Source organism: Malaya genurostris, chromosome 2 (assembly GCF_030247185.1).
Source record: "Malaya genurostris strain Urasoe2022 chromosome 2, Malgen_1.1, whole genome shotgun sequence".
Taxonomy (NCBI): Eukaryota; Metazoa; Arthropoda; class Insecta; order Diptera; family Culicidae; genus Malaya; species Malaya genurostris.
This window is the reverse complement of record NC_080571.1, coordinates 104,140,137-104,151,599: the sequence shown is the minus strand read 5'-3', so window position 1 is coordinate 104,151,599 and position 11,463 is coordinate 104,140,137. Positions and strand designations below refer to the sequence as shown.

Here is an 11,463-nt window from a genome sequence, read left to right as displayed (position 1 = left end):
TTAAAATAGTCAATATGTTTTATTTGTTTCTTTATTCATTAGCATACATGTACTCGTTCAACAAATCTGGTATGTTGTACAGTAGGGAAAAGACACAAATTACTTTTGGTATCAGGGGACCTAGTGAACACCAACAGTAATTCAGTCTACAAAACTCCTGCTACTAACAATAATATTTGTATCAAATTCTCCCTGACAACACCGACCCTTCCGTTCGGAATTCCAAAATAGTTCGTTTCCTGCTTTCTTCGCGAAAGTGTTCCTCTAAAATTACAATACACCTTTGTCATATAAACAATGATTTCATTTATAGGCTTAACCGTACAGGAGCGTGAGCTACTCAATTTACCACTTTGTCTGTGTTTCATGTTTATCACGTTATCAACTACTAATGGAAGATGTGATGATTTGACAACTGATTTGTGTCCACATTACGTCACCGTATGCTGCCTAAAAGAAACTTGATTCGTCTCTCTCTCTCTCTCGCTCTCGCAGCATCCGCCCACGTGATATCGAGAAAATCTTAATGTTTCTATTTCTTCTCAATATTTTTATAATGCTTCATAAGACTGATGTTGCAAGATATTTATATTCTTATACTTGTGATTTTGACACAGAGTTTACGAAACAGTAGGGTAAAATAACATCGTGTTAAAAGAATACAGATGCTCTTGGAGCCTGGCTAAAACAGTTTTCGTGTACTAGTTACACTGATCTAAAAAATCACGCACGTAATTTCACATCTGCCCGTGACTTGGCCTAAAATATATGACTATATTAGAAAATAACATCTACTTCTGACAAGTATTTCAACTATTCGTTTCAAATCAAAACTCTTTAACTGATTAAATAATGTATTACATTTGTAACGATCAGTAGACACATCAGGAAGATGTATCAATATAAAGGCTTAGCGAAACTATTTCATAAACATGAAAATATACATGGACATCTGATTATTACTCCTTTACACATTAAATTTAGTCAACGTAGTGGATTAATGTAGAACGTTTTATCGTATCCTGTTTATCCAAATATAGAATCCTTGAATAAACTACTAGAAAAATATAGTAAACAAATTAAGATATTGGTACTGTTCATAACTATATTAAATCTTTTCTTATGTCCGTAAGTATTTGTGTATACAGGAAGGTAACAGTGACATGTATGTGACATTACATAGATTCTTTGCTATCGCGAGTTTATTTATTTGTATTTTTTCCATTATTGATAATATTTTTTTATAATTGTTCTTATTATTTATCGCGCAAATTCATAGATGGATTATTTTCTTGTGAGGGAATTTTTTTGATGAGGCTAATTTATAATGTACACATTATTGGAATCCAGTCCAGCAAAACTGATCCACAGTTTAGCATACAATCAAATTTGTACAGTATATTTTGTTTTCCAGTCCCCTTTGTATTTAAATCAAGATAAACTAAACTAATTTACTTATTTTCAATGATTGTTTGCAGTTGCAAAACCAGATTTCGAGCTAGTTTCAAAAGAGCCGGTGTATTGTGTCGTTCGGCCATTTCTGAAAAAAAGAATCAGTTTTCAATAGACATAACCAGCTACCAGTATTGAATGGAAGTTTACCGTTGAAAAATTTAATGATATCGGTAAAGTCCATACTGTTAGACAGTATAATATCCCGATAGGTTTCCAGTAGAGCTAAAGCTAGAAACAGTACAAAGTGACTCGATGCAACATGTTTGGCAGCCCAGATTGCCTCCCACACGGAAAAGATGTCCGCGTAGATCAGCTCTCGTTTGAAGTCCAACAGGAACCACCGATAGCAGAAGTAAAAATGGGTGTAATCGCCGTGCGCATGCATCAAGTCGTACATTTCCGAGTCCAATATTTGAATCAGTGACCTACATAAAACTTACGATTAGTATCCAGTTTCCAATATTTCAGCGATATTCTTACCTCATGTTGGCGAAATGCATATCCATTGCACCGCCGTTCGGAAAATTCTCAATCATTCGCTCCATGAAACGACAGAAGCAACCATAACTCAGGGACTCATCATCGAAGATAACTAGAAGTGGCGCTACCAAATCGCACATGCCCTGCATGTAACCGACGTCCAGGTGTTCCCATACATAACTGAAATGATAAATAAGCGTATGTTAATCTACCACTGGAAGATAATTTGAACAGTAACGCATGGGCTGAAAAGTCCCGGGCCAAACAAAGAGAACACGATTTTTCACGATGGTGCAGCCGTTGGAAGTCTTTGAAAAAGTTTCCGGAAAACGGAGTCTACGCACTCAGATTTTGTTGTCTGATCGATTCTTTTTTGTCGACATCCCGACTGCTGAGAATTTGGTTATGAACTCGAGTAGACATTAGTTTTATTGAAATTTTTTATATCTTCGAACTGACAGATAATTAGTTTTTAGTCATATATTCAGCATCGTGCGATTAATAAATTACAGTGATTTTTATCGTTGTTAAAAGGAGAAACTACAAAATTCTCTACGTTTAAGAAATTCTTCAACATAGCAATACATTTACTCGATTTCTGGGGAGATTCAGAATCGTCAATATATTATTGTCAAAAATTTCTTACTAAAGTAACAGAAACTTCCTGCTCCGGAGATATGATCATAGAACTGACGTAACCGACAAACCGCACTTAATATCTATAGGCCCGACGTTTTCGGAGATGACTCAACCGATGTCAACATACTTAGACTCATTTGAAAGCTACTGTTGTGAATTAAAGTCGAGTATCAAATAGCTGGCACTTCTGGCTCAGGAGAAATATTGGTATAAGGGACGTAACCGACCAAACGCAAATTTGTCTCTCCGCTCCATTTTCGCGGATATGGCTTATTCGATTTTGACAAGCTTAAGCGCGTCTGAAAGCTACTCCGGTCCCGGAGATATATTGGTATAATTGACGTTACCGCAAAATCGCATTTTTTTATTTTTCAGAAATATAATGGCGCGTTTATTTCTATCCGCAAATTGTTAAAATGTATTATTACTGATATTTTCTGTTTCGAGAATGCTTTCGAATATGCGACATATGCGTTGAAACATGTTTTTCTGAACTATAAAAAAAATCTGAATTAAAAATCAACCCACATTCGTGTCAGAAATTATCCTAACGAAAAACAAAGCGGGAGGGTAATGTCAGAGACATAACTGGATGACATGAGCACGAATAAAACTGACATCCTTTTTCCGCACTTTCGAATATCGATAATCGCACGTACTAGTTGATTGATTATGTGAGTTTTGCTAACTTTAATTTCATGATAGTCTACGTTTGTCTACGAGGGGGGAGGAAGGTGGGGTTGTGCGAAGACTACATAGTTTCATTTTTTTATTCTCAAAATAAATATGGAAATCAGCCAACCAAGCCAGAGCTTTGTTTTACCTGAAGCAAGTCAGATTCCAAAAACAGAAAATGTATAGCATTGCTGAAGTGCGAATTTGCGGACAATATCTCTTTCCTAACGTTCACTCGGTAAAGGCGTTTGAAAATCATTGCTGCTTGTGTATCTGTAATAACTGAGAATTTATGACAACTCCCGGTGAACGACTTTCAAAGTTAACGATATAACTACACCAACTTTCAACACAAATAGTGCATTCCTGCGCTCGCTTTGGCACTTGTAGTATCATCTTGTTGAAAAACTATATTTATTTCGATTACTTTTTAAGTACTTCTAGTAACACTAATACTGTGGACCATCTCGCGAATTATTTTAACTTTTAGTTATCAAAAATAACCCTGCACGAGAGCATGATTATTCGTGGCAGTTCGAAAGTTATTTTCCGACATTGAACAAAAAATCTTGCAAAAGTTTGGATCCTTTTAATGTCTCGCCAACTATGAAGATGAACGGGTAACACTCTTACTGAAACGTTTTATTTAAAAAACGTGGACATTTGATTCCAATTTGATACAAAACTAGTGCTAAAATAGGCCACACAAGATTTTGACCCTTATTACCGTCCTCACTTAATTTTTCCTATTACTAGTATCACGCATAGTGAAGTAATCACTTTAGTGAAAAAAATCATTTTTCCTACAAAATTTTAGTAATGTGATGCTCGTAATAACTACAAGCTCATCTAAAGGCATTTTCGTTTTTAATTTGCACTACACCGGTGCAGTGCTGCACGGAGGCATGAATAAACGAACAAAAATGACGAAAACATAAACAGTAACCATTGACTACCATAAACGATTCCATTGCACAGAGCTACACCAAACTTTTGATGAGTGCAACACCAGTGGTATCGCAGAAAAAGTGTAATGGATGGCAACTAAAATTTTGGAATTATTTCGAGGCCTGTGTGTTCAACAACAAACGAGCTCAGAGAGAACTAAGAGTGTGTATGTGTTAGCTCTCTTTCCCCTCTTTCTGCTAGTATTTTCTGTTTTGTTCATGTTTGCTCAGTTTTGCTCAAAATGCCGTCGAAACAAGAAGTATTTCGCGAGCGCGTTGTACAGTTCTACGAACTGCACAGAAATCTCGGCAAATAGTATACGGTACAACATTTTAAAAGCAATAATGTTGCGGCTTCGACAGTTTACAATATCCTATATGCCCAACAACTGCTCGTAAGGAAGGTAGTGGAAGACCAGCTAAAATTATGGACGCAAAAGGACTTAGTTCTCTTTCTCGTGCCTTCAACAACACGGATTCACTGAGCCAAAGGGATGCCGCAAAAAAGTTCAACTGTTCTCACCAGTAAATCTGCCAAACATTGAGAAGACTCGGAATTAAATACTGATGCACAGATTTCAACGCTGAATTCCCAAAGCCGCTGGTTGATTAAAAATTTTACCGGAAAAAGTTTTGTTTTGGACGACCAAAGTTGCTTCCCTCTTTCGAAGACGCAGATTCCCGCAAACGATCGATACTATTCAACGGATAGTTCTACTGTACATCCGAACATAAAATATTAGTTTAAACATAAGTTTGAACAGAAAGTGATGCTGTACATTGTCATTTCCGAGAAAGGCATTTCTAAGCCATGGTTCAAACCAACGAATGTTTGTAGAAAGTTTTGATTCCGTTTTTTTTTTTTCAAAAACATCATGCTGATGGACAATACGTGTTTTGGCCGGATAAAGCGTCATCGCATTGCGCCAGAAAACACAATCGTTCCTGAATACCAATTCGATCCCATTTGTACCCAAAAACCACAACCCGAAAAATCTACCTCAGTGTTGCCGAATCGAAGATTTCTTCGGGGTTTTGAGCTCCTTGGTGTACAAAAATAACTAGAGAGCCACGATTTGCTAACAGTTGATTGGTAGAATCAAAAGATGCATTCGCAAAGTTGACATGAAGGCCGTACAACGGTCCTGTTCCGACATCAAACGGAAGCTTCGCCGAACATCCGATTACGGATCGTTTTAAAATGTTCACTAATTTTTTTCAACAATGGACAATGTATCTTTAATTTCAATAAATCAGATCTTCTCCAAGTATGTTTGTCTTTTTTGACAGCTTGAGAATGAAATTCCAAAATTTTAGTTGCCACCCGTTAGCACTGGTGTAGTGCAATTGGCACAAACGAACGGTTCCAGTGAAACCTTACCTACACCGGAGTAGTGCAATTTAAAAACGAAAACGACATAAGTAATTACTTTATTCTCTGAAGCGTAATAAGAACCTACCTACATTCACTTCACTTGGTTTCCACCGTGAAGTGATACTTATAGTAAGAGTTACAATCACTTCATTTGGTTTTCAGGTAGTAAGAGTCATTGGGCCGTATGAATAAAATGTAATAAAGTCTGTTGTTTGTAGTATCTTTTCAAAAACAAAGTCCACAGAGTAAAACGCGTTTGATATGAATAAAAAAAACAAGATCGAACATGTAGTTAATGCTGCCTTCGAATGTGAGCATTTATTGCATGCCGTATCGAATTGAAGCCGGAAAAGCGGGAATAAGTATGCACAAAGCAAGAAACGTACTTACTACTGCAAAAATGCCACTTTATTAAATTTTCCTACCTCACTTTATCAGCAAACACACGACTAGCAACCTCTGGAGCTACCTACCGAAAAATTGTAGTAAATACTACATGTTCGAAAGTTGTTGTGTAGTAAAGTCTCTGCTTTTGACAGGAACATGATCCACATGTAGCATTTACTACCGAAATTCAAGCATGCTATGTTTTATTCATACGGCCCATTGTCTAGTTGTTGGGCTCAGCACTGTCACGATATTCACGAAGGATTAACTGACACAACTGACCGACTATATGTATCAGTAACAAAACATCGTTTTGAAAAAGTAATAAAATAAGTAACAAAAAATTTCATGCATTTCTAAGACAAAACAAGAAAACCGCATAACTTCGGAAATCCACGTAAAAATATCCACAGAAAAACACGGTGTACGAAAAGACAAATAACGGAAAAGCACGGTGCATTGAAATTCAAACGTTCAACAGCAAATTGGTAAATCAAAGTTAAGAAACTACAGCTTTTAGACAACCACAACCTTCAAAGCCGTTTTGCATTAGTGCAAAGCTGAGCGACGTCAAAGAGTGCAATTCATTAAACTGAACACGTAATAAAATATTTTGCTGTGAAATATCATGACACCCGTTTCAGTAAATATTGGAACAATCAGCAATGCAAAATAAGTTAGATAGTTTCAAGCCCGGTTTTACCCTTCTGGTCACTCGCCGGGGGAATGCAGAATAAAGTTTTAGAACTCTTTTAAATTTTAAATTAATATTGGGAGTACAGATTAGTTCTGCCCGTTTTCAAAAGATGGCTGAGGCTGTTATGAATATTGAACAGTAACAGTTCATGTCAATAGTTTCAAGAAGTTAGACATCTGTTGTTAATATTCAGTTCATATTGCTTCGAGTTTTTTTGTTTAAATAAATTTTGTTTTTCACTGTGTTAATTATGAGCAATTTTTTGTTAACTAAGAAACATTTGCGGGAAGTTTTTATTTTCTGTTTTTAATGGAAGAAAAGTGCAGCTATGGCGCATCAAGTGCATGTGAATGTTCATGGTGATAATACTCAAAATGATAAATCATGTAGGCAATGGTCCGACATTTCAAGAATGGAGATTTTAGCGTTGAAGACAGGCCTCACTCTGAACAACCAAAAAAGTTTGAAGACAAACAGTACTGCCTCCTATTACGCGATGAAGATCCGAGCCAAACGCAAGAGTAGCTTTCAGAATCAACACTCAACTCAACTGATTCCTTATGGACTGAAACCTAGAGACAGTGAAAGGCGATTTTTCACTTGCGAGCAGCTGATTCAAAGGTAACAAAGAAAGGATCGAATTGTTACTGGGGATGAAAAATTTATTTTCTATGATAATCCCAAGAAGAAAAAATACTACACTATGCCCGGTCAATCGTTGCCATCGACCGCAACATCAACACTAAAGCCGAATATTCATGGTTCGAAGGTCATGTTGTGTACTATGAGCTGCTACAATCAGGAGATACTATAACGGGCAATCGGTATAGGTTGCAATTGATGTGTTTGAGCCGTGCATTTCGTGTATTCGACCGGAATACAAGCAAAGACATGATAAAGTTATTCTGTTGTATGACAACACCCGGGCTCATTAGCATTAGCATTAGAGACCGCCCGTGTGTTGCTACTCCGTTATTGATCTGGACCAATTGAGATTGGAAAATGATTTTTTGAAGTAACATGTTTGGGAATAACACATTGTTTCACACTGTGCAAACTGTATTGAACCATGCATGCTGATCAATACCGACGCCGGCCACGTCCGAATGCAGATCTACTTAGGAGAGAAAGGATTGTTAGTTCGATGCATGTTGCTACTAGAAACCGAGGAATCCTCTGCATTCCCACATGCATCACAGGAGAGGATACTTTGTTAGCAAATGTTTTAATAATGTTATCATGTGTTTATTGCTCTGGGTAACCGGCTACCAAGAATGTTTTAAAGTATTATCGTTTTATGTGTTACTTTGTGCTGGCAATATAATGCACGAAACAGTCAATCTCCGAAATTGACAAAACTCCGGACAGCCGGCTGTCGAGTATGCAGTCACTCATTTATGCATCTACCTTTCGCGTTTTTTTAGTCATGCAAAAAAACACATGCGGATTGATAAAAAAAGGTATCATCTCAGTGCTAGGTGGATTAAGCACGTTTTTATAAATGAAACTACGTGATACAAAATAAACGAGCGGATAGGATTTAGACAAAGTTGATTCATTGCATTGGAATATTCTAAACAGTTATTATAAAATCATTTTAAATCACCAAACAAAGGTCAACAGGTTTCACACGCGTCTTGATTCTTTATTATTTTCGCTTTATTATTTTAATTATTTATTAAAATTATTAATTGGTTATATTAGTTGATCTGGGCAGCCGGCTACCGAGAAAAATATTAATTTACTGTTTGAAATATTATAATATCAAGTGTTTTTTACTATGTATTCAATATACCGATATATGTTAACTTTGTTATTAACTTTGTAATATAAACGGATTTGCGCAATGGTTGATTTTTATCATTCATTTTATAATCCTGAAAGACAATCAATAACATGGAAGAAGAAATCATTCCTAATAAAACTTTTCTCCGAAGCTAGACGGAAATTGATAGGTTGAATAAAGAGATGATTTAGTAAAGTAGAGTAATCAGAAGTAAAACATTGAAAATATCTGATAACTGAAAGGAAAAAGAAACTCCTGCAATTGTCGCCTTTTACGACATGGAAGCAGGAACCCAGTGGATCTATTCTTGGTTCATTTTTTTCCGCCGGATTCCACACGGCATCTAGGCTGGTACAGTCCGGAGAGAGCTAATAGGTACTATCAATCTCCTAGTGGACCCCAGCCCCTTGTATGACAACACCCGGGCTCATGTCACAAAAGTCGTGATAAATATTTGGAAACGCTCAAGTGGGACATTTTGCCTCACCCGCCGTATTCTTCTGACGTTGCTCCTTCTGATTACTAATTGTTCCGACGGATGCTGCATGATCTGACAGGACATCGGTTTACTTCTTTCGGAGAAATCTAAAATTAGCATCAAACTTAAACCACCTCAAACGACAAAACATTTTTTCGAGATAAAATTCGAAAATTGCCTGAGAAGTGGAAAAAAGTAGTAACTACCGATGGACGATACTTTGATCAATATTTAAATTCTTATTTTGAAATCATATCAATCATACTATCATATATAATACTGTGGTATTCTTCAGAAAAATTTTCTTCGATTCTTAAAAGAATAACCGAAATCGGTTAGTTTGAAGTTGTGAAAATCGGTCGCACCATCGATGAGAAAAGTTAGAACAGATATTTTCATTTTTTTGCACCTTTTACCCCATAACTACGGATCCGGAAGTCGGATTCAAAGAATATTCAGGAATTTTGTATGGGATTACGAGACCTTTCATTTAAATCTAAGTGATTTGTGAAAATCGGTTCAGCCATCTCCGAGAAAATTTGGTACCAAAAAAACGTTACACACACATACATACATAAATTTTGCGTATTCGACGAAATGAGTAGAATGGTATATGACACTCGGCCCTCGGCCTCGGTTCAAAAGTCGGTTTTCACAGTGATTGCATAGCCTTTCTATATGAGAAAGGCAAAAAATACCAATTTCCACAAAAACTAATTTACCAATGTTAGTAATATACTTACGTGCATATCACATTTCGTAATTTATCCAAATTCTCATTGGCAAAATACCAGTAGTTTCGATCACATCTTTGTACATCTTTTTCAATCCTGTGCAAATTCAGTCCAAATGATTCCAAAAGTTCGCTCTAGAATATAAGCAGTATCAGTTAGTATTTTCGCTAGAAGACGAAAAATACAAAAATTACATACACTGTAGATTCCACCATTCGAACTAGCCGGCGACACACATGTGGACTTTGGCTCCTGCAATGCGTCCAGCTGAACGCTTGAAACACCTCCCTCCTCCTGCAGGGCTTCCAATGTGTTGTTGTTCTGCTCTTTGCTATCATTCAACATACTCACATCAATGGAGGCATCAGTTACAATAACGGCTCGTGGTTGTTCTGGCGATTGAACTGAACATTCATCCTCTTCCTCTTCTTCATCCTCTTTTCCATTCTCCTGTTCACTTACTCCATTCTCATTCATTGATATCGGCAGCATGTCAGCTACATCTACGAAATCATTGCCGACTGTGGCATATGAAGAATCTGAAGGAGAACTTTTGTTGCTGTCCATTTCCTTGCTGTGATCTGACAACGGAAGCTCCAGTCTATTCGATGATGTCAACTTTTCTCCCTCTTCCGTATCTGCCTTTTCTGGTTCGTTGGATGGCTCAGCATCCTTCACTTTTGAGCTTTCTTCGTCATCGTCAACCTCCGGCTCAGACATGTCTGAGAAACCGTTTTCTTCGAACACTTCGTTTTCAATTTCCTCCTCTTCCACATCTTTACTCTTGTTGTCAAGACTTCCGCTGCCTGAACTGAGCTTCGCCACGGCGACAGCAGTCTTTTCCTTGTCTCTTTGGCGCACAATAGCCTCAACTGCCAACCATTCACTCATCGTTGTTTCATAGTAGTGCTTTGTAGTCTCATCCAACTCGGCACGTTCTAATGGAGTAGTGCCGAAGCTGTAATGGCCCAACAAATACGGCCAAACTTCTCTTCTAATTTCGTGTTCAACTCCACCGTAGTAAACCAGTCGATAAACCTCTTGATCATCAGACACCACACCATTATCATCGTGAAGACTTTCCCAGCGAATTCTGGTTAAACCTTCTTCCGCACCAACTGGAATGAAAAAAATTAGTAAATCAATTTGGTAGATAATTCTCATAACCAAACACTTACTGTCCGGAGTAATACGTCCATTGACCAATCCGGACAAATGAGTACGAACTGTCGATAGATGACGGCAATAAGCAAGCCAACCATAGAATGCTCTGGATATGATTTGTCGCTTCATTGTTGAGCACACGAGGGCAATACTAGTTGACTGATTTGTGATAGACTGTGAATCGAATTTGGACAGCGATTATCAAAACACTGAATTTTCGAATGCACTGGTGACACTTACATTAGGACTGTCAATCGACATAGCATCAATCGATAGGCTCTTACTAGAACAATCGCTGCTTTCATTGGTCGAACAACTGCTGAGCTGTGCCCGGTATCGCGGACTAGTTCGTCCTATGTCCAGAATTGAGTGTGTGGCCACTGTAAAAGAAAACTGAGTTAGCACATGCGATAGTAGACTCTCATACGCGCCAGATTAACTTACGAAACTCATCCGTGTTACTTTTATTGACAACACGGAATACGTAGTCGATTGGTAACTCGTCACTGGTTGCAGCCTCCAGCAATGAAGGCATTGGTCTACGACGAGATTTGTGGGGCCAAGGAAAGATACGTCCAATGCCTCTCTGAGACCACAGCGGAGGATCTAGTTGTCCATGCGGTAAAAGACCTGAACGAACATATAA

At 37.6% G+C, this 11,463-nt stretch overlaps 1 protein-coding gene across 2 annotated transcripts in view; it reads right to left on the bottom strand.

Moving 5' to 3' along the window:
* The window catches only part of LOC131433110 (small G protein signaling modulator 1-like), a 42,633-nt gene continuing 31,170 nt past the window's right edge, over window positions 1-11,463 (bottom strand). For both annotated transcript variants that reach the window (XM_058599926.1, XM_058599928.1), the window contains exons 7-14: window positions 11,262-11,447; window positions 11,058-11,197; window positions 10,832-10,991; window positions 9,852-10,771; window positions 9,663-9,787; window positions 1,936-2,115; window positions 1,603-1,880; window positions 1-1,540 (exon numbers count right to left, since the gene is read on the bottom strand). In XM_058599926.1, coding sequence (XP_058455909.1) covers window positions 1,452-1,540; window positions 1,603-1,880; window positions 1,936-2,115; window positions 9,663-9,787; window positions 9,852-10,771; window positions 10,832-10,991; window positions 11,058-11,197; window positions 11,262-11,447 — 2,078 coding nt within the window. In that variant the 3' untranslated portion in view covers window positions 1-1,451. The remainder of the gene's footprint in view (window positions 1,541-1,602; window positions 1,881-1,935; window positions 2,116-9,662; window positions 9,788-9,851; window positions 10,772-10,831; window positions 10,992-11,057; window positions 11,198-11,261; window positions 11,448-11,463) is intronic.